A 24,758-nucleotide genomic window follows, 5' to 3' on the forward strand; every position below is an offset into this window, starting at 1 on the left:
AACTGCTTAAATGTGTTTATTTGAATATGTCTGAAGTTATGGTAGTTATTCCAAATGTCTCAGTGTTATCTAACTGCAGTTTGTTGACATTGATACACAAATATCACAATAAATAAACTGTCCAATGAGAGTCAATGCCATGCTCTGTACACACCAGAGACACTCTCTACAGTACAAAGAAGACACTGATGTCAGTCACATTTCCAAAGGATGTCATACACCTTTGAGTCATAAGGCTCGTACTCAAAGGCACTAATATGAAGACTTTCAGCACCCCTATGAGATAACTATTACTTTCAGACAGCTTGTGTTCCTCTTAGTCTGACTGTAGAATGGAACATTGTTTGTGACAATAGAAACTTTGAAAAAAAAAAAAAGTTTGTTGGTGGTGTCATAGAGTTTGGTCATTTTGAGTTAATGTGCACTATAGGTGCATTTTGCACATATAAAGGCAACAGTTCAATCTCCAGTGGCTCATTGTTACAGTACAAGATCATTTGCCTAGTGTAGTCAACTTCTCCATCTTGAGAAAGTGTCCATTCCTAGTTGTGAGGACGTCTCATCTTAAAGCCACTCTTACCTTTGATATGAAAGATATCTTTAGTTAGTTGCTTAGAGTTCACCAGGTTAGTTCTCTCAGTAACGAGCATTATTGTGCTTTGGAGAGTCCCGGGATCCATGCTAAAATTGTCTGTAACAATTATCTTGAACCCTCTGTCATAGGTTATACCAAATGTTGTTATAAGCAACAGCTGTTAAAAGCCATACGAACAGCTGACATCAGCTGTATGATATTTGACCACTTCAAGCTGCCACGACACAAGCAATAAGCTAGTGGGGGCTGGGCACAACGTCATGCTTACAACTGCATTACAGACGGTTCAAACAAAGCCTACTCCTAAGAAAAGTGACTTCATGGAAACTTCAGGTACTCTGGCGTGGAGTAGTTGAACAGCAGGAAGTCCATGCGGTACAGGTTGTACAGCTTCTTCTGGTAGAAGGGGCTGATGTTGTGGAAGAACTGGGCGGCCATGTCTCCCGTAGTCCTGGTGTTCTTGGCTGAGGTGGGGAAGGTCACCTGGCCCTTCACCCCGGCCAGCTGCAGCACGTAGCGGGAGTCCTGCTCCAGCGTCTCGTACTTGCCCACCACATCGTAGTGGATGAGGCAGGGGTGGCACAGTGAGTGCACCCGCTCCCAGTGCTCGTTGAAGGGCTCCTCACGCTGCGTGGCCGGGTCCACCAGGTAGTACACAAATTCCTCGAAGGAGACGTCATCGCCCCGCTCCAGCGCCTTGGCCTGCGGATCAGGCCGGTGCCGGCGGATGATCTTGGTGCCGTAGCGCTTGTGGAAGGCCGTGTTGTAGCTGCGTGTGAACTTGTTGCGGTAGGCCGAGACGAGCCGCTCAAAGGGCTCGCGCACAAACACAAACTTCAGGTAGGAGCGCAGCCGCTGGTTGATCTGGGAGGTGGAGTACTCAGAGAGGGTGCGTAGGTTGCCCGGCACGTGGGCCTCGTTGGCGGGAATGGCGAGGGGGTCGCGGTGGGGGCCAGCGGCGCCTGTCAGGACCATGAGGACTCGCTTCCAGTTGGTGCAGGCCACCTTGGGCACGTAGCAGTAGAGCAGGCCATGCTGGTCATCCACAATGACGTGCTTGAGGTCCTCAGGGATGAGCACGCGGCGCTTGAGCGTGTACGAGTGGCAGGCATCTTCCAGCAGCTCCCGCCGACCCTGGTGGGTCACCTGCACTGCCGACTGCTCCAGCTACAGGAGAAGACAGGAGAGGATTCAGTGAGTATTCCAGACAGTGACATAAAAAAACAGCTTGAATTTGTCTGAAGTTATGGTAAATGTCTTGTGTCGTTTAATCATTGTTTGTTTCCTTGAGGTGAGTAGAAAGTGAGATGGCAAGTGGTTATGGCTGGGGGATGCACTTTTTATCCATGTTACTGAACACATTGGCATATTTCAACATGTAACACATTAACAAGTTTCAACACTCATCAGATTGCAGAATGAGAGACAGGAAACTGGCCCCAAAACAACCTCTAGCCCAAACACACTTCAAGTACATCCAAAATAATTGGATAGGTACAAGCAATGTTGTTGTAGCGCCACCTTGCCCATATCTTGATTAATCCAAAAAAGTATTATAACACCCTTGCCTTTCTCAAACGAACAATTTGCACGTGTATTTTCTTAGTAGCACTGGCTTTGCAGATAGTTTATTGAGGAGAAATGTACTTACTATGACATGTGGTTGTCTCACCTACATATCTTAAGATGAATGCACTAACTGTAAGTCACTCTGGATAAGAGCGTATGCTAAATGACTCAAATGTAAAATGTAAAAATGAAGGGGAAAGGGGATACCTAGTCAGTTGCACAACTGCATGCATTCAACTGAAATGTGTCTTCTGCATTTAACCCAACCCCTCTGAATCAGAGAGGCTAGATGGATGGATTTTTTTAACATATTGCTTATACCCATCAAATCCTTTCAGATATACACAAGTGCCTTGTAGGGGCTAGGGGTTGTTTCTGTATGGGGCCTTTTTCAACCCGAATATGAGAAAAAAAACACCCTTTCAAAAGTAATGCTTGGACCTCCTCAGTCTATTGACATTAGGAAGTTACTTGCATGGGCAGAAACGCTCCTCGCATTCCAACGTCACTTCATATAATTCATTCTACACCTTGTCCTTACCCCCACAGAAAATTCATTCTGAAAAGGAGTTAGCTATGTGCTTATGTAATAGTATAAATGTCTGGGAGATTAACCATAATGAGCATAATCTGTCCAAGAATGGAGTTAATCTCCAGAAAATTGAGAGTATGTGGAGAGGTAGAAAATAAGATGAAAATGTGTGCATTAGGGAATCTGGAACTGAGACAAGAGTATGTTCGTGCTGAATGACTCTAAATGACAGCTTCTCTAAATTATCTTATTGTTCGTTAAATATGAGAGTTGATAGTTGAGTTTTAATGACCCATTTCTCTCCCACGTACACACACACTGTAGCTGGATGTCATAATCATATTTAAACCTCTCCCATCAACACACCACCAATACCAACACTACAGGTCAACCAGTTCAACTTGGCTTCCTTCCTGTATAAAACCTGTATTTACTCCTTCCATTTACTCAGCCAAATGCAGAGGCTCTCAGTTTGCCTCTGTGTCTGGTGGCATGTGTGGTCCTCTGAGCTGGTTTGAGAAGACACTGTTTACACTGAAAGATCAAGGACACACTCAAGCAGGCCACACACCGATGCCAACTCTTAGCCTTCACTCATTGTGTAGCTGGGAAGTTCTATCTTTCTATCAAACACAATTTTGTCAAGCAGAAGGTATCAAGTAAAACTATTACTTTATCTTTGTCATCAGTGAGACACCAGGTAAGTAATTGCTTATCAATGTCATTCATTATCAATGACAGTGTAAAGACTATCTTATATGATAATCTTGAGTTTAATTTGTGGTGTAATATGTATTTTTATGGTACATACTCTTACCCTGTCGGCTATGATTGACCTCAAGTAGATTCAACACGCAAACCACACCGGCCACGTTGCGTGTGCGAGCATTGCAAAATACATTTACACATACATGTATATATTATTCAATAATTTCACCCACACTGCTCACACACGTGAAGGAGCGTCTGCATAGCCAAGCGCTAAAATACAACTTGGTTCTATTTGACACACATGACGCGCTACAAATCCCGCCTCTCCCATCTTCTCATTGATTTTCAGGAGCATAGATATATTACTAAAAATTCAGAGAGCCTCATTTTGTGGTCCTTTGAATTTAACATTTTAATTGCCATTTTCAAAGTCATTTTCCTAAATAAGTCTATTTAACACACTGTCATTGTTAGAATTTCGATATCACAAACAGAGTTTGTGTTATAAGCAGTTTTAGGAGGACATGTAATTTCCCCCCCACCCTGCCCTTCCTTCACCAGTTGGCTGCCATCTGACAATGGTCCATCGAAACTACACCTAAACTATCTCAAAACAAATTTCAAATCTGGGCTTATAATAATAGATTAAGCCTAAATACAAGATTCAATCGATAATAGTCTGATGGGCGACAATATTATCAATTGCCTTGTGAATGAAGAGACTGCAGTGCAGCGTTGGTAATTGACAAAGAAGGGAACAGAGCTTACCAAAAAGCAACTTTTTCAAATAATATTTTATGCAGGTAAGACATATTGATTTCATAAGCTAGAGGAAAGAGCAGGTTCTAAGGTTTCTAAAACACATACATTTGCCAAACAACTTAAAAATTAGGGCATGGGCTCTATTTCAAAATATCACTTTTTTGTAGAATAATACAGCCGCTATTCCATGCGTTCTACATGTGAGCACTTGCCGCAGCATAGCCATAGGGTACTAAACACAGACTAGTAACATAATACAACTTTAAATATGATATTCTGTTCTTTTGAATGACAATCTTTATTTTTATTTTTTATGTTTCTAAATACCTGCGTTAACGAAATAATGATGCATTTCTTTGGGATGGTGTATACTTGAATTGTGGTGTTATGTCATTTTTCATTTTTACATGTAGCCTACAGTAACATAAACTAATGAAAATAATAAAATGTTCGTATTCTAATGGTAGGCCTACCTAAAACCTTAATAAACACAACCAAATTATAATTTTTTGCAATGGCATATATAAAATGTATTTATTAGACTGTTAGAATGCATTGGCTAAGAACGGGGTTGCTAAATGCTCAGCTTTTCTAGTGTTAACCCTTGGCCTACCGCGGAAATCTAATTAACATAATAATTACATCTAATTAACGCCCACAAGGCTCACAAGAGTCGTCTGAAGGTCCCGGTAACAGTTTAAAAAATGAATGGAAGTATATATGGAGATAGGTTAGTGTCTAAAATAAGGGGATAAATACATGTAAAAAAATATATAAAAAAATAGTTTCCTGCTCTTTCTTATATCTCTCAGATGTAGGACAAACACTTCAGAACAAACTTCCTTTAGATTTTGGGGGGGGACTATCTGTGGTTCCATGTAGTGAATCTGTTATTCAATGCATTTCTATTGGCTAATAGCAGTAAAGCCAAATTCAATCCAATATTTGGGCTTAGACAGGGCTTAGGCTGGGCTTACACTATAGAGGGTTTTAATAGTTGGAGTAGAGAAACATATGATTGTGTATGACTTCGGGTTAAAAATAGCATGGGTAAAATAAAAACCCAATATTCATCTCCCAGGACAAATAAGTTAGCAATAGCAAGCTAGATAAATGTCCATGAATGTTCCATGTGTGTTTGACATGACCCCAAATTAATATAGTTGGTTCACAGTTGGTTTAGATATTTTAACCTGCGCGTCATGATCGCGTCTGGTATGGATGGACAAAATGCATGTGATGACGCATGCGGACGTACGTGCATGGCCAGTGTAGTCAGCATATAAGGGTAACTTAAGCATGCAAGGGCAACCTCCATGCAACCTTTGCTTAAGTTAAACTTCCTGTATAAAGTAATTATACCCTTTAGTGTTCCAAAAGTGTTAGACAAATCAGAATAAAATGTGTTAAAATCTTCTGCAAGTTTTGCTTGCTGCCTGCCTAAATTCAAAAACGTTTCCTCAGAGTATAGCAAGAGCACAGAGTTCAATCTCCTCCCTGCGTAGAGATTACGTTAATTTATTTTCACGAGTAAAGTACGTTGTCTACTAGCTCTGTGTCCTGCGCCTGACTCCGTCCTACCGCTACACCCTGACGCCTGACAGAAACACGCACCTCAAATGGAGTCAGCAGGTACATTTTTCCTTCAGGATCAGTGGAGGAACGCGTCCAGCAGCAAGCGACCATGATACAGACTCTCAGCACAGCCATGGATCGCGTGTTGAACACTATGGAGCGATGGGAGAGAGGGGGTTTTCCTACACCTCCTTCAACTACACTGCAACCCACACCGCTGTCCACCCCTTCGTCACCTGGGTCCAGTGGGATTCGGCTCTCGCTCCCGAGGGCATATGATGGTACAGCTGCCGGGTGCCAGGGGTTTCTGCTCCAGGTAGATCTCTACCTGGCGACCATCCACCCGGCTCCCTCGGGATATGAGAGCGTGTCCACCCTCATCTCCTGTCTGTCAGGGAGAGCGCTCGAGTGCGCTATGAAGATTTCACCCGCCGCTTCTGGGCGGTATTTGATCATCCACCGGAGGGGAGAGTGGCGGGGGAACGTCTGTTCCACCTCAGACAGGGGAAGAGGAGCGCTCAGGACTTCGCACTGGACTTCAGGACCCTGGCAGCCAGCACGGGATGGAATGAGAGGGCCCTGATTGACCACTACCGATGCAGCCTACGGGAGGACGTTCGTCAGGAGCTGGCCTGCAGGGACACCACCCTTAACCTGGCCCAGCTGGTGGATTTATTGATACGGCTGGATAACCTGTTGGCCACACGTGGACGTCCGGATCGGGGTCTGTCCATTCCATCCCCCAGCACCTCCGACCCTACACCGATGGAGCTCGGAGGTGCTGCTCTAAGGGAGACCGGAAGGGGGGCCGTTTCCTGCACCAACTGTGGCCGCAGAGGACACACTGCTGGTTGGTGCTGGGGAGGTTCCTCAGGGAGTCGAGGCAGCAGGCAGAGCACTGGTGGACCATCCCAGGTGAGTAGGCACCCGACTCACCCAGAGCTCCCTGTTGCGCACATGTGTATTGACATAACATTTCCTGAGTTTTCCCCGCATTCCCAGCATAAGGCGCACGTAGATTCAGGCGCAGCTGGGAACTTTATTGATCGTATATTTGCCCGTAGAGTAGGGATTCCTATTGTTCCTGTTGATGTGCCCTTTCCTGTACATGCCTTAGATAGTCGCCCTTTAGGGTCAGGCCTGATTAGGGAGGTCACAGCTCCACTTTGGATGAAAACGCAGGAGGGTCATGAGGAGAGAATTAGTCTCTTTCTGATCGATTCTCCTGCGTTTCCAGTGGTGTTGGGGCTTCCCTGGTTAACCTCTCATGACCCCACTATTTCATGGCAACAGAGGGCTCTCAAGGGATGGTCAAGTCAGTGCTCGGGGAGGTGTGTAGGTGTTTCCATAGGTGCAACTACGGTGGAAAGTCCGAACCAGGTCTCCACTATGCACATTCCCCCCGAATATGCTGATTTGGCTCTCGTCTTCTGTAAAAAATAAAGGCGACTCAATTACCACCCCATCGACAGGGGGATTGTGCGATAAGGTAGGCGCTGCACTTCCCCGGAGTCACGTGTATCCTCTGTCACAGGAGGAGACGGCGGCTATGGAAACATATGTCTCCGAATCTCTGGGAAAGGGATACATTCGGCCGTCCACTTCACCTGCCTCCTCAAGTTAATTTTTTGTGAAGAAGGATGGAGGTTTACGCCCGTGCATTGACTACCACAGTCTCAATCAGATCACTGTTAAGTACAGTTATCCACTACCTCTCATTGCTAGTGTGACGGAGTCATTGCACGGGGCGCGCTTCTTCACCAAATTGGATCTCAGGAGCGCGAACAACCTGGTGCGTACCCGGGAGGGGGATGAGTGGAAGACGGCATTTAGTACCACCTCTGGGCACTATGAGTACCTCGTCATGCCGTACGGGTTGATGAATGCTCCATCAGTCTTCCAATCCTTTGTCGATTAGATTTTCAGGGACCTGCACGGACAGGGTGTAGTGGTGTATATAGATGACATTCTCATATACTCCGCTACACGAGCCGAGCATGTGTCCCTGGTGCGCAAGGTGCTTGGTCGACTGTTGGAACATGACCTGTACGTCAAGGCGGAGAAATGTCTGTTCTTTCAACAGTCCGTCTCCTTGCTAGGGTACTGCCTGTATGCGTCAGGGGTGGAGATGGAGAATGACCACATTTCGGCCGTGCGTAATTGGCCGACTCCAAGCACGGTTAAGGAGGTGCAGCGATTCTTAGGGTTTGCCCACTACTACCGGAGGTTTATCCGGGGCTTTGGTCAGGTAGCGGCTCCCATTACCTCCTTGCTGAAGGGGGGACCGGTGCGACTGCGGTGGTCAGCTGAGGCGGACAGGGCTGTTGGTCACCTGAAGGCCCTGTTTACCTCGGCTCCTGTGCTGGCTCATCCAGATCCCTCCTTGGCATTCACAGTAGAGGTGGACACATCTGAGGCTGGGATAGGAGCTGTACTGTCTCAGCGCTCAGGTACGCCACCAAAGCTCCGCCCCGTGCTTTCTTTTCGAAGAAGTTCAGCCCGGCGGAGCGCAACTATGAGGTGGGGGACCGGGAGCTGTTAGCTGTTGTCCAGGCTCTGAAAGCGTGGAGGCATTGGCTTGAGGGGGCTAAACACCCTTTCCTCATTTTGACTGACCACCGCAATCTGGAGTACATCCGGGCGGCGAGGAGACTGAACACTCGCCAGGCAAGGTGGGCCATGTTTTTCACCCGTTTTGTGTTCACCCTTTCTTACAGACCAGGTTCCCAGAACGTTAAGGCAGACGCTCTGTCCCGGCTGTATGACACAGAGGAGAGGTCCATGGAGCCCACTCCCATACTTACGTCTTCTTGTCTGGTGGCACCGGTGGTATGGGAGGTTGACGCGGACATCGAGCGGGCGTTACGTACGGAGCCCAGTCCCCCCCAGTGTCCAGAGGGTTGTATGTACGTTCCGTTAGATGTCTGCGATCGATTGATCTATTGGGCTCACATGTCACCCTCCTCTGGTCATCCTGGCATTGGTCGGACAGTGCACTGTCTTAGTGGGAAGTACTGGTGGCCCACTTTAGCTAAGGACGTGAGGGTTTATGTTTCCTCCTGCTCGTGTGCGCTCAGTGCAAGGCACCTAGACACCTGCCAGAGGGAAATTACAACCCCTACCCGTTCCACAACGGCCGTGGTCACACCTATCGGTGGATTTCGTTACGGACCTTCCCCCGTCACAAGGGAACACCACGATCCTGGTCGTTGTGGATCGGTTTTCTAAGTCCTGCCGTCTCATTCCTTTGCCCGGTCTCCCTACAGCCCTACAGACTGCGGAGGCCCTGTTTACACACGTCTTCTGGCACTACGGGGTACCTGAGGATATAGTGTCTGATCGAGGTTCCCAGTTCACCTCAAGGGTCTGGAGGGCGTTCATGGAACGTCTGGGGGTCTCGGTCAGCCTGACCTCAGGGTTTCACCCCGAGAGTAATGGGCAGGTGGAAAGAGTAAACCAGGATGTGGGAAGGTACTGTCACGAATTCAGGCGAGGCTGCCCCTCATCCTTGCACGGGCAGGATTCGGCGTTCGTCGTCACCGGAGTACTAGCTGCCACCGATCTATGTTTCTGTGTTCTACTTGTTTTGTCTTTATTGTACACACCTGGTTCCCATTATGTTCTGATTTGTTCCCTATTTAACCCTCTGGCTCCCACTGTGTTGTGTGCGTGTTTGTTCTATGTTTGGTGTCATAGACTGGTGAGCGGGATTTGTCCTCCCTGCGTGGAGATTATGTTAATTTAATTTCACGAGTAAAGTACGTTGTCTACTATCTCTGTGTCCTGCGGCTGACTCCGTCCTACCGCTACACACTGATGCCTGACAGGGGTTCAGTGGCATTGGGACTGGGACTGGATAGGAAAATAGCCTAGGCTGCAGGACAAGAGAAGTTAGAATTTTCCCTCATGCCTCTGAATTGTTAACAGACAGAGATGCCTATGTCTGAAGAGTCACAATGAAGGCTCAAAGAGGCACACGTTATTTTATAGTCTATACTGAAGGGATTTCCTGTAGGGTTTATCAACTACATTCAGGTCGCGTGTGCAGTCCGACAGTATCAAATATGCGTGTGCTTTGAATTTATGGTGAATTTGTGTGAAGTAAATACACTATGCTTAAGGCTTCCATGCGACAACCTGTTTGGATAATGTGCCATTTAATTTTTTGCTAAACTGCTGCTGCGCATGTTGTGTATTTTGTGGAATTGCATTAGTGCAACATTGGGGCCATTTTTTGTAATTTCTCGGGTCTTCCCATTCAATTTTTTCAGGAAATTTGAAGATTGTTCCTGGGACAGTCCCGGGATGCCAGTTACCCATGTTAATCCCTAACTACTTATACTGCAACTTTATACTGCACTCTACCACTGTCTGGACTTTTTTTCAACAGTGTTATGACAAGCCAAAAGAGGGAGGGAGAGCAAGAGGGGGGAGATAGAGACAGATGGTAGCAAAGTTACAATGTCAGTTATTTTCTTTTTAACAAGACGGTTTTATGCCCACCAACACCCGAGTAGGCAGGCTAAAATAAATGAGCGAATGCCCTTTGCATTATAACTAATCTTTTTCCATCCTAAGCGTCCGTCCAAAATCATTTTATTTTGCTAATCAACGTCTGACTGCAGTCTGGAAGCGCCAAGTCAGGGCTGGGAATGAATCATCTTCAAAAAACTTCAGTCTGCGGCTAAATTAAATGCAGACGTTTCAACTTTTGTCTGATGACTAACTTCAAAAGAGCTGTACTAGACAGTAAACAAACAAAAAAAGGTCAAGGGTCGCACCTGTGTCAATCACTGACTGTCACCGGTAACTACAGCAGATAGTTTCAAAGGCTTGAGATGTACAGATTGCAAGACACCCGACAATTGGAGCTTAAGGTACATCTGTAGTGCAATGTGGGCTTAATAATTATGATTTCATCTAAATCTGATTTTACAGACAAACCGCTCACATCAGAGACGGAATGAAACATGGAACAGTTCACGCATATATTAATGCAAAATGTCATCTGTCCGCGCACAACCATTTTTCATGAGGTAAGTCGAAGTTCGGTAGCCAAAGTCTACAACCCTTCACAGTGACACAGTAGGTCAACGGTAGGGGTGGGAAATATGGCGGGATTGTAGACTTGACCAAAACATGACCAAAACAAGTTCAGTGGTCATCAACATTCATGTAGCTATATATTCATCAGCCAATGATGTGAACGCTACCTGATGGTGGGCGGGACTTACCTGGTCACTGTCATAGAGCATCTGGAGTGGACTTCTCCCTGACTTTCCCTGGCCGCTGCTCCTCCTACTGCCCTGCGCTGAGGCTGAGAAAACACACACAGGTATACACATCAAGGTCAGCACAGGCAGATTACCTATAGTACACACTCAAGACCATCAGTGGCCACTAGCCATCTCTGCTGCATTCTGAATTGGTATCCACACACTCCCATGTTATGCCAGTGTGGCAAATTATCAGGTATGGCAAGTTATTACTGAACATTCAATCTAAACACAAACGTCATGTTCGTTTTAATGTTGAGTCCAATACTTCATAAGCGACCACTCTGACCCAGCTTAGTTGAAACTCGGGCAAAATGTTCTTTACGTCCGTGCCATAGTTTAGTTAGTGTGTTAGTGAAAATGTGCAACTTCCTAAAAAAGGGCAAGAGAGATAATCATGAACCATGTTAAATGTAAAGGTATGAATGCAACCACAACCAGAGACTTTTATATAGCCTAATAGAAAGAAGTCACAAGACAAGTCCAATTGAGTCACAGGAGAGACCAGAAAGAGAAACTCACCCATGTGTAATTTATTACATATTGTACACACTACTACACACCCGAGGGTCGTTAAACACTAACACACTAGTACACACCCAAACGACATTCCATCCAACCCTTACCTAGGGGTTGTCATAGAAGCCCACAGAGAAGAGAGAGAGTCCTTTTATGTAAAACCAGGCCTCAAAAAGGACTGTGCATCCATTCAGACTACTACTGTACCTTTTTACTGTAGCTCTCTCCTAAACATACAACGCAGCAACACTACTGAAAACGGCACTCCTTTATGGGAGCGGAGGAGGGGGAAGGAAGTACGAGGGGGAAAAAGTTGCATAGCAATCAGAGAAAACCAAGAGGGCTGATGGAGGATAAACAGAGGTAGGAAGCCTCTGGGACTACTTTAGAGTTCCTTTAAGAAACGTGACTGGCATTTAGATTGTTGTTGTCTAGACTGTTGTTGTTGTAGCCACTGTTTCTTATGCTGTTGCTCATGTGATGTTCTATAAAAAAAAATGGGTTGGCAGTGCAAACATGCTATTGACTGTGTTTGAGTTAGATGGTAAAACAATGTCACATTTGTCAGACAGTGTGGGTTGACAAGAAACCTTCGCATCGGACACTGCAAACAGCTGAAGCACATACTGTAACCGGGCCATAACGTTTTCAGGAAACACTTCTCTTCTAGCAGTATAAAGGCCATTTGGTGTGTTCTAAATCCTTGCATCAAGGTATAGGGCTACATATACACAGATTACATTTTACACAATCATTCCCAGCTCGTTAGACCAGTACACCTGCTTTCAGTACACCTGATCTTAATATCTTATCCCCTGCTTTAATGACCACCACTGTTCAAGTCAATATGAATGGTACTAACTCAGCCCTGTTAAGACTGTAAAAGCAGTCAGTCTCTGTCAAGTTCAAAGGCAAAGAGAGGGCCTCTTCTGACAGTGATCTGCCATGTTTCAACTCTAGAGTAAAGCTAGAGGCACTTATCAAACCTGTCAAAAGGAATAGAGGAGACTTTGACTTTTACCTGCGAAGTTACGACTGTCTTACATTTGTATTGCCTGAATTTTCTTAGTCCACTTTACGCTGACTGCAAAACTTGATGTGATTTTATGTCATACTCTTTTAAAGACGCTGACACATGCAGTGTTTGACGCTTGGGAAACCAGTATTTTCTATATTTGGTCAGTTTTTCTTTACTGAGAGAATTTACAATTTGTATTCTTTAATAGAAAAGAACTGGTTTAAGACCTGGCATCACAATTTTAAGTGGCATCTATATGTTGACCCAACGCTAGCCTCGATTCCAGGCTTGGGAGTATGGTAACGTGAGACTAACCCGATGCAAATGACTATGCATTTCACCCGTTTTAAGAGGTAACTTTAAAAGCTTTGCTTTAACTTTCACATACAAGTTATTGAAAGGCAGTTATTGCATGAGCCACTTCTGCCTTGACTGGGATGTAATAGCTACTGTGAAAGACGATGAAGAGGTTGTAGATCATTACAGAGGAGCAATGACAACAGGGCAAGATAGAAATTGGCCTATAACAGTTAGGATCTCCCCCTTTAAATAAAGGACGCAACATGGCTGCCTTCCAAGCACTGGGAACCTCCCCAGAGATAAGAGACAGGTTAAAAAGGTGAGAGATTGGCTCTGCGATGATAGGGGCTACAACCTTAAAGAAGAAAGCTGCTTATCTACTGTACATACTGTATCAGCAACGGTTAAAACCATATGTATTATCAATGTTGATGGAGTAGCTGAGACATGGTCATCACACTCAAATAAAGTTAAACAGAAAACTCAGATTATGGTAGGGGCTTGAGCAGAAACAATTCCAAGAGCAATAATGTCCAAAATGATGAAGCGATGAGAGACAACAACAACAACAAAAACAAGTCCCTCATTCAGGAAATCGCCCTTCTCCTGTAGCCATGCACTGCGGAGAAACCCGAGGAGAGGGCCTCAGTTTTATCTCTCCTACTTTACGGATCTAATTAAATAGGACTCGCATTCCTAAAATGCCAACCTCGCTTTGTCCACTTCTGCTAGTGTTACACACATGTGGAGTTTCACCTATGCTATCCTCAGCTTTCTCCCCAAGGGACAATGTTACGGAGGGCATTCCCACTTACCAAACAGTTAGGTTCAGAGTTCAGGTAAACCTTTAGCTCATGCCAGACATAGTGTTATTGTAACTGGATGTTCTGTCAATAGGCAATTTGTGGCCTCATGCATGGTCCCCTGAGTGTAAGTTGGGGAAAAAGAGAGAGGGTCGGGGTGCAATATATTGATTCGAAAGAATATGCCGTCTGTCCTTAGATGCTTATAGAACACAACCTGTCCTCTACAAGTCTACATATCATGAAATTTGCTTTGGCCCTAACCAACATCACACAGAGAAAATGTAAACATACATTGTGGTATGTTTATTTATTTGATTTGTATTTAACTAGGCAAGTCAATTAAGATAACATTCGTATTTACAATGATGGCCTACCAAGAGGCAAAAGGCCTCCTGTGGGGACGAGGGAGAAAGAAAAAGACAAGTAGGACAAAACACACATCACGACAAAAGAGAGACCAAAGACAACACAACATGGCAGCAACCCAACAACCCAACAATGGTAGCAACACAACATGACAACAACATAACATGGCAGCAACACAACATGGCAGCAGCACAAACATGGTACAAATATTGTTAGGCACAGACAACAGCATGAAAGGCAAAAAGGTCGAGACATTCTTCTTACCGAACCCCATGACCTTTGTTTTGGAGGTGTTCAGAACAAGGTTAAGGGCAGAGAAAGCTTTGGCCAGGTCAATAAAGATAGCGGCACAATATTGCTTAGAGTCAAGTGCAGTGGTGACATAATTTAGGACCTTTAAGTTTGCAGTGACACACCCATAACCTGAGCGGAAACCAGATTGCATACTAGAGAGAATACTATAGACGTCAATAAAGCCAGTCAGTTGATTATTGACAAGTTTTTCCAACACTTTTGATAAACAGGGCACGATAGAAATTGGCCTATAACAGTTAGGATCAGCTTGATCTCCCCCTTTAAATAAAGGACGCACCGTGGCTGCCTTCCAAGCACTGGGAACCTCAACAGGGAGGAGAGACAGGTTAAAACACGTGAGAGATTTGCTCGGCGATGATAGGGGCTGCAACCTTAAAGAAGAAAGGATCTAAACCATCTGACCCAGATGTTTTTTTAGGGTCAACTTTAAGGAGCTCCTTTAGCACCTCAGACTCAGTGACCGCCTGCAGGGAGAAGCTGTTTAGCGGGTCAGGGGAAAAAGAGGGAGGAGCATCAGGGTTAGAAGGGCTGGGAGATGAGGAAGTGTTGGATGGGCAAGGAGGCATGGCTGAGTCAAATAGGAATCCTGACTTAATGAAGTGGTGATTAATGAGCTCAGCCACACCATTAATGAGCTCCAACCACATCATCTACATTAAGGGACATGGGCAGCTGTGAGGAGGAGGGTTTATTCTCCAGGTCTTTCACCGTTTTCCAGAACTTCTTGGGGTTAGACCCACAGAGAGAGAACTGCTCCTTAAAGTGGAGCGGTTCGAGAGCTTCAAGTTCCTCGGTGTCCAAATCACTAAGGACTTAAAATGGTCCACTCACACGTGCACAGTCGTGAAGAAGGCGCGACAGCGCCTCTTCTCCCTCAGGAGGTTGAAAAGGTTTGGCATGGGCCCTCAAATTATATAGTTATATAGCTGCACCATTGAGAGAATCTTGACTGTTTGCATCACTTCTTGGTATGGCAACTGCACCGCCCTCGATCGCATGGTACTTCAGAGGGTGGTGCGGACAGCCCAGTACATCACTGGGGCCGAGCTCCCTGCCATCCAGGACCTCTATACCAAGCGGTGTGAAAGGAAATCCCGGAAAATCGATAAAGACTCCAGCCACCCAAGTTATAGACTGTTCTCTCTGCTTCCGCACGGCAAGCTGTACCTGTGCATGAAGTCTGACACCAACAGGCTCCTGAACTAACAGCTTCTATCCCCAAGCCATAAGACTGCTAAATAGATACCAGAATGGCTAAACGGGCTCTGATACCAGAATGGCTAAACGGGCTCTGACTTGACCCTTGTATTTAATTTTTTATTTTGGACTGTCTCTGTGGACACTCACAGGACTCTACACACTCACGCACACTGACACCAACACACACATAACATGCACACACATTTATACTAACTACACTAACATACAATCATAATTTACGCTGCTGCTACTCTGTTTATCATATATCCTGATGCCTAGTCACCTTACCCCTATACATACAGTATCTACCTCTATCACTCCAGTATCCCTGCACATTGTAAATATGGTATTGGAAGTGACCCTGTATATAGCTTCTTACTTTCTTGTGTTCTTATTTCTTATTTGTATTTATTGTGTGATTTTGTTCTACCTTATGTTATTTTTAGTGATACATTAATATTGATTACTGCAATGTTGGGTTTGGAACTTGCAAGAAAGGCATTTCACTGTACTTGTGCATGTGACATTAAAACTTGAAACCAGGCGCCCCATGTCTGTAAATGACACAACTCAATGTGCAGTGGCTGGATTAACCCAAAAGGCATACATTCTAAAAGAGGGAGGAAAGTGATACTTAACTGTAGTGTGGATTAATTTAAACACACACACACACAGAGACAGAAGATGAAGGGCTGGGTGCCTCAGGAATCCAGCAGAGTAAGACTGCTACGCAATCAAAGCTTTCCCTGCAACAAGGATGAGGGAGAGTTAAGAATAGGTGCTTTGTGCGTTTGCACGGTATATACTCTAGGAGTCCTGATGTAAAATGCCAAATAAGATTTAGCAAAAAGAATGGCTAAGGACAACGTTAGTGTTGTTAGCATTCATGCTATCACATCGAATGGACTCGCACTGATAGCAACCTTAATCTTGTCTGAGCCCAATCCAATCAACCAATAGCATGCCATCACAATATTTATAACGCTGTTGAACTCCAAGCTCTATAAATACCCATCAGGCTAAGCAGCATTAAATCCAATTTGATGATGCTGCTGTGACATGAGTCAGGTGAGACTGCCTTTTGTAGAGCTACACCATATAGCCAGGAAGCAACGTGTGCAGCAGGGTCAAGGAGGGGAAATGCTATATGGACACTCCTGACCTGCAAACCAATATTTAATTTCAAACATTTTTTAAAATAGGTTACGGTTAGGGTCATGGTTAAGGGTTTAGTTAAGGTTAGGGATAAGGTTAGGGTCAGGGGCAGTTTTAGGGTTACGTGACAGACACTGTGGTCTACAAGGCTGGTTCTGCATTACATGGTAGTTCCACCAAGGATAAAGGCAATTAAATAATACTTGTGTGAGATGAATAGAGTATAGAGGGGAAATGTAGTGTGTGTATGTGTGTGTGGCAAGGAAAAAGACAAACGGACGATGTGTGTCTCTCGCTCAACGCCCGTGTGAGACTCGGCAAGTCTGAGTGCCAAGCCGCTTGTGAACAATGAACCCACTCACACTCTCCATGCCACAGCAAGGCATGTGGGAAATATATACTGTAGCCCACTGTAGCTGGGGATAACCTAGAAGCTATGCACTGCCAGGAGGGAGGGGGAGGGAAAGAGTGTGAGAAGCAATAGATGCAACTATACATATTCAACCAAGTCTCTAGATTTGCCATCTGCATGCCAAAATATTATATTTTGAAAAAACTTGCTTATTGCACCGATGTCTTGCTAATAGAAATGACATGTTATTTGTATGGAGAAACAACCTTTTCCATGCTGAACAATTTACCTTGTACATTCAGTAGCTTCTTACTTTCTCGTGTTCTTCTTATTTTTTTATTTCTTATTTTCATTTCTTGTGTGTTTTTGTTCTACCTTATGATATTTTTAGTACTACATTGATATTAATCATTGCATTGTTGGGTTTTTCACTGTACTTGCGCTTGTGACCGTGAAACTTGAAACTATACTGAACAAAAATATAAACGATCCCGCAGGTGAAGAAGCCGGATGTGGAGGTCCTGGGCTGGCGTGTTTACACGTGGTCCGCGGTTGTTAGGCCGGTTGGACGTACTGCCAAATTCTCTAAAACGACGTTGGAGGCAGCTTATGGTAGAGAAATGAACATTCAATTATCTGGCAACAATTCTCTGCACCTCCCTCAAAACTTGAGACATCTGTGGTATTGTGTTGTGTGACAAAACTGCACATTTTAGAGTGGCATTTGTTTGTCCCCAGCACAAGGTGCACCTGTGTAATGATCAGGCTGTTTGAGCAGCTTCTTGATATGTCACACCTTTCAGGTGGATGGATTATCTTGGCAAAGGAGAAATGCTCACTAACAGGGATGTAAACAAATTAGTGCACAACATTTAGAGAAATAAGCTTTTTGTGCATATGGAATATTTCTGGGATATTTCTGGGCCCTGTGTAGCTCAGTTGGTAGAGCATGGCGCATGCAATGCCAGGGTTGTGGGTTCGTTTCCCACGGGGGGCCAGTATGAAAAAAGTATGAAAATGTATGCACTCACTAACTGTAAGTCGCTCTGGATAAGAGCGTCTGCTGAATGACTAAAATGTAAATGTAAAAATATTTCAGTATAGAAGACTATTTAAAGGTTACTACAGACATAGGTTTACCATTTGTGGGCCAATCACAATGACAAAAATAATGTTGATGCTTAGATTTTAAAAAAGTGTTGCCAGTGCCACTGTTGTCAATGGAGCCAACTGGTACAATAACAGAGAAAGAAGGGGTCCCCAAAGGGCGATTTTGTCACTTCAGCCTGGCCCTTGCCTAGCATGTGCCAAGGTGTGGGGCCATTTTGTGGTGAACAGTGATACAGTACATTGCTGTATTTCAAAGTGCTTTCTAAACACATTACAACTTCCTTATGGAAATTGCCACTGTGAGTCAAGGCAGCACACATTTTAAATATGACCACTCCCAAACCTTTTCATTTTTTCCTGATTAAATGCCAGGAGTACAGGTAATGTCAGTACTATTTTTGAATATACGAAGCAGGACCTGGCTGAATGTGACTATAGCTACTGTATTCCAGGAAGAAGCAGAGATGACACATTGAATCAATGTGCTCTTAGTACCTTAACTTCCTGTTGTTATTATTAGGGCTGGGATGATACCTGTATCACTATACTTGTTAGTTTCGTGGCAAGGAAACAAAACATGAAGCGAATGTAACCTATTTAGGAAAACAGCCATAATGTTGGAAACAGACATCATTATGTTGTCATCCAGAGTCCTATTTATTTATTTCCCAAGCTATAGCACACAATATTTTACAAATAGTAGGTTTTTAAAGGACCAAAGAGTTCGGTCGTGCTTCGTGTTTTCATTTTTGCCATGAAAAAAATAATGTGATACTGGTATCGTCACACCCTAGTTATTATCATTCTACAACCATGGAAAGTTACAAAAAAAATCTACAAATCACTCTATTTGCTATTCCTCTGATTAATTAGCATTTATTCGGATGAAAACTAATGATCAATATGTTCAGGAGTTTCCCATCCAATTACGGAAGATAAGTTGTTGCATTGGCAAGCCTTGCAAGCCAGCTGCTGAAGATCTAGGCCTAAGTAAAGCCCAAGAATTGCTCATTGTATATGTTGACTGACTATTGCTCAGAATAAGATCTGCTAGCTAAGTGACAAAAAATGTAACCCAAGTACTGACTTGTAGAGCCCCACAGTACAGACTTGTAGAGCCCCACAGTGGAGGTGTCATAATACCCATAAAACCTAGCAGTCAAACAGTGAAATGGTTCCAATCGTTTTTCCACGATTGATTTCTCCCATAGGGAATTTTTGAAACACATAAAATAAGGGCTGGGTTTCATGTAGGCTTACCCTGGCGTGACATTTTGATAACCATGTAAATGTCTCTCGGACAAGGTGACTTGTATCAATATATTTGGCTCTATTTACTCTCAGACATCATGCAAGACCACAAATCCTTGCAAGCTCCTGCACGTCATCGCTAGCTGACACCTTTGCTAACAGGAATTTTGTCAATTTAAAACTTGCACAAGACAGTTCACAGAATTGTCAATTTAAAGAAATGTTGCCAATTTATTCATACTAAATTTAGCTAACATTCGATAGTTAATCCAGAGATTTGCTTCTCTTCGGCAGTCTCGTCCAGATCATCATGGCATTTGTAGTTCTTTATGATACCCACATTAGCAGCTAATTAGCATTTCATTTTTGGGGGGTAAATACACCTTGTCCTAAAGAGATTTACAAAGTTATTAAAACGTCATGCCAGGGTAAGCCTACACGAAACAAAGCCCTTATTTTAAGTGTTTCTAAAATCCCCTATGGGAAAAATGAATGGCGGAAAAACGATTGGAACCATTTCCTTGTTTGACCGCTAGGTTTTATGGGTATTATGACTCATACTGTGGTACTCTATACAAGGGTTTATAGCAGTCAACCAAAAACCCATTTAATGTGAGCTGACCAAGTCCTATTAGTTTACACTTGACTAGACCCCATGCTGATCCTCTCTCTTTCCCACTCTCCCTTTCTGGTACAGAATCAAGGGCTTAGGAGATGCAGAATGTAGAAAGGCCAATGTGTGTTTCTCCTGTCCCTGCCATGAACGCTGCTCTGTGTGGAAGTCCCTCGGGGAGCAAGGGCCCCCTCCCCCTCCACGGGCTCTCCAGGTCCGCCAAAGACAGGAGCTTTACTGAGAGAGACACTGCTGTGTGGAGGCCGATTCCCGCTGCTGCCGCAATGTATGTGAAGGGTGTTAGCGCACATCCACAGGCGCGTGGGTGGTGGGGGTTATCTTTTTAACGAGAGTGAGTCTTAGGAGAGTGTAAGCAGATGTGGGAGGAAGGCTGCTAGGGCAGAACACAGCCCAAAAAGCAAAGCAGGCCATGGTGTTCCACAAGGAGGGTCATCTTCCAAGCTGTGCTTTGGGTCATCACCAAGGTTTAAGTCTTTGATTGATTGCGTGCCAGGCTGGCATGCTACGCCTGTTATGTGCCGATCAGGAGTCAAGTGTTTCGCCTAGTGAGGAGAACAAGCCTCTCAAAGCCCTCAATGGTGATCTGCGAAATTGCTGAGTCAGCTTGGGCAGTCTAGGGGGGATAAGGTGACCTTCAGCACAGATCTAGGAACAGTTTTAACTTCAAAAGCTAACATTTAGGTGACTGGGGACTGGGGTCAAGACAAGAACACAGGGCTGACGAAGTACATCAAAATTACACAAGACAAAATTCTGGAGAGAATTCCCATTACCATTCCCAGTAGTCCTCTGTGTGTGAGAAGATAATCCAATCCTACATAGGGATTTGTTCCATGGTGAGAGCAGCTGGAAGTAATTGAAGCCAATTATGAACAAACCCAGAGTGAGCGAAGAAATCCGTGTTCTGGCATCACAAAATAATCTAATCCAGGAGAGCTCGGTCTACATAAGTGGAGGCTTCTGAGCGGAGGACGGCTCATAATTATGGCTGGAATGGCACGAATGGAATAGCATCAAACACATGGAAACCATGTGTTTGATGCCATTACACCGATTCCACTCCAGCCATTACCACGAGCCTGTCCTCCCCAATTAAGTTGCCACCAACCTCCTGTGCTCTACATGAATATGCAACTGGCAGGGGGAAAAGAACAGGTTGGAACAGCAGGGCCGAACTGAACTGTCATCAATATCCCAAGATGGCTACAGATCTGACGGTAATCTCAGGCAGAACTAATTCCACCTGGCACCTGAGAGTACCATCGAGATCTACATGACAGACAGTCAGCCCGTATCTCTTCTGGGACACATAGTACTAGACTGAAGTCAAACAACAGTGACAAACATAGGAGAAACTGGAACATTCCCCAGATCAAAGTTCAAGACACTTTGTGCTCCTACTCTTCTGACAGGTAAGACAATGTACAGATTTGTGCCTAAGGATATTTGTATTAGTCTGGGGTACTGCAAGTATTTTATGACCCCAATGCTCTTGAGTCAAGCCCAGGCAAGGCAGGTATGAGGTGGGGACCAACTTCACAGTGTAAGCTGATAGTTGCCCCAAGCACTGATCTACGGCCAGGTTTCCTTTATCAGCCACAATGATTATGGTTGGGACCAAGATAGGGCAATCAGGCCTCAGATCAGCACTAAATCAGTGAAATCATTGGTTGGAGCCTTGCGTGTCTTCTCTCTCCCTTCCACTTGTAAAACATACATCCGACTTGTACACCACAGAAGCATCCTGACAGTGTGTCTGTGTTCTAGATATAACATTCCATTGAGGTTTTAGTGCCACACATGCTGTCTCACGTCATTTCATAAGTTGTGTTGTTCCAGCAAGGCTTTGGTCAGACCCTCAAAATCCACCACTGGCTTTCGCTGCAAACCACAGAGGGCATATTGGGTTGAATTCACGTTGACTTTAGCGTGGCCACCACAAAAATGTAATTTGTGTCTCCTGGGTCAGGGCAACGGAGTACAGTCTATGTAATTATCTTTCTTGAATTTGAGAGTGAGTACTGTGCACACAGAAATCCCACTTAGCAAGTGGAAGATAATGGCACTGTCCTTTTGTAAGTTAAACAATGCTGTGCAGTGTGACATGATACTCTCCCTTTGTTAACATAGAAAAACATTACGTCAGACTGGAGTCTGACAAAACAGACTTAGAAATGGAAATGTTCCCAAAGTCTCATCTGCACGCCCGACTGCAACATTTTGAAGCCTATCTAAATTAATTAAGTACGCAGATTTTGTTCTCCAGACCTGTGCATTGGTATGAAAGTGCGCTCTTCCATGTAGATCTACTGACATCTGAATGCTCAGAGGCGTTTCCTGCTACAGAAATCCATGCAAACATGTGTGCTTTATATCATACTGAAGACCTACAATAAGATACACCCGTAAAATGCATGATGGTTATAAATGTAGTAGTGACAAACCCATATTGATCGACCTTAACCTTTCATGGCATTATTCTAGATAGAAAGGGTGTAATTTGAACAACATTTTAAGTTTAGGACTTTGATTTGATAAATGGAACAAGTTCTTGAAAACAATGCCATAAGTAGAGCAACATGCACCTACAGAGCTCCACAAAGGTGACCGTTCTGTTCAAAGATTTTTAAAAAGCCACAAATGTTACCCTGTAGGCCTATATGGACTTAGTATGGTTGTGCATGTCTGAATGAGGCCATTGTATGGGCAAAGAGGGACCAATGTGGGCTAGAGGAGAAGACCGGGTCTCACAGTGAACGAATACACAAACAGCAGCAAACTCTCACCACGTTATTCCACATAGCAGAGGAAACACTGAACCAATCAGGCTGGTAATGAAAGTTTTCCTCCATTCTGGTCCATGTCCCAAAGGGAAACGGAGAAAGAGGGTGGGACAGGAGGTAAAACATTTGTGAAAGCTGTTGAAAGAGTGGAGTGGAGACAGAGTACAACAACAACACACACTTTAAACACATCATCTCTGTGGTTTACTCACTGACAGCAAGGCTTTGGAAATGTGTTTCTATAGTAGTATAGTGTGTGGTGTAGGCCTAGTCAGGCCAACTTGGCCAAGTCTGCAAAATGACAAACTTTCTCACTGAAGTAAAATTACTGTTAAGTAAATGGGCATACACACTGAGTGTACAGAACATTAGGAACACCTTCCTAATATTGAGTTGTACCCCCTTTTGCCCTCAGAACAGCCTCAATTCTTAAGGGCATGGACTCTACAAGGTGTTGAAAGCGTTCCACAGGAATGCTGGCCCATGTTGACTCCAATGCTTCCCACAGTTGTGTCAAGTTGGCTGGATGTCCTTTAGGTGGTGGACCATTCTTGATACACATGGGAAACGGTTGAGCGTGAAAAACCCAGCAGCGTTGCAGTTCTTGACACACTCAAACCGGTGTGCCTGGCACCTACTACCATACCCCTTTCAAAGGCACTTAAATATTTTGTCTTGCCCATTCACCATCGGAATGGCACACATACACAATCCATGTCTCAAGGCTTAAAAATCCTTATTTAACCTTTCTCCTCCCCTTCATCTACACTGATTGAAGTGGATTTAACAAGTGACATTACATTTTGTCATTTAGGAGAAGAGCGATTTACAGTAGTGAGTGCATTAATTTTTATACTGGTCCCCTGTGGGAATCAAACCCACAACCCTGGCGTTGCACCATGCTCTACCAACTGAGCCACATGGGACCGACATCAATGGTTCATAGCTTTCACCTGGATTTACCTGGTCAGTCTACATAATGGAAAGAGGTGTTCCTAATGTTTTGTACATTGTGTACACCTCTATCCAGCCATTTAAACCCATTATAATGAAATGTATGAATAAGTGCTGGCATGGAAGGCTGCAGGCTACTTGGCAATCATGCATGGTTCGGATATGACATGCCCCTGGTATCTATTCACACTGTAGTAGAACACAGGAGACATTATTATTATTATTATAATATTAGTCATTAAGTGTCTGAATACAATGGATTTTTTTTCCTAAAATATGCCACGTAAGAGCTTTAAATAGAGATGTTCAAAAGTTACTGTGTACGCAAAACACATGTAAAACAAGCATATTCCATTCAATGTACTGAAATATGACAAAGTAATTAATACAGTAAAATGCTCAGCAGGATATTTGACTCACCTGGTTTCAGGTTGCTGTGAAAATAGAATATAACCATTATAAAACAACCCAAGCACATCGCAAGAACCATCCGATTAACTTTGGGTTTTCTCATCCTGAATCTTTAGGAACGACAAAGCCGACCCAAGTCCTTTTGTGATTCATGCGAAAAAAGACCATTCGACGCTCAAGTAACGTTAGGGATTTAGAGATTCGAGTACATTGCCCGGGTACAGATAGAACCATCTCTCCTTCAAGTCAAATTGCTGGTTGTTAACGTTACTTGTGTAATTCGTCATTTTGATGTACATCCACGCATGTCCTGCGCCGGTGAATAGTTACAACAGTCCAACCGCAAAAGGAGCGACAGTTATTTGAAGTTAGCAAATAATTAGTTGCAGACACAACTTGCCATGCCAGTCGCTCGCGTTCTGAACAAATGTACTAGCCAGGGTAGAGAGTACTTTATTAGAAATTAAAACGGCAATCGACTTCTCTTACGACGAAGGGGTTTATATGCCCTTAAGCAACCCTTCAGAGTTTAAATTCTTTCCAAATGTTAGCTTTGCTGTTAAC

At 44.2% G+C, this 24,758-nt stretch overlaps 1 protein-coding gene across 1 annotated transcript; it reads right to left on the reverse strand.

Annotated features, from left to right (window-relative positions):
- LOC121575545 (carbohydrate sulfotransferase 11) lies at nucleotides 1-24,726 on the reverse strand. The gene is made up of 3 exons (XM_041888715.2): nucleotides 24,204-24,726; nucleotides 10,979-11,061; nucleotides 1-1,762 (listed from the first exon to the last, which is right to left on the reverse strand). Exons 1-3 carry the CDS (start codon nucleotides 24,295-24,297, stop codon nucleotides 914-916), a joined length of 1,026 nt encoding a protein of 341 aa, XP_041744649.1. The 5' UTR covers nucleotides 24,298-24,726; the 3' UTR covers nucleotides 1-913.
- Nucleotides 24,727-24,758: the final 32 nt, after the last annotated feature.

Source organism: Coregonus clupeaformis, chromosome 10, assembly GCF_020615455.1.
Source record: "Coregonus clupeaformis isolate EN_2021a chromosome 10, ASM2061545v1, whole genome shotgun sequence".
In the NCBI taxonomy this organism is placed as follows: Eukaryota; Metazoa; Chordata; class Actinopteri; order Salmoniformes; family Salmonidae; genus Coregonus; species Coregonus clupeaformis.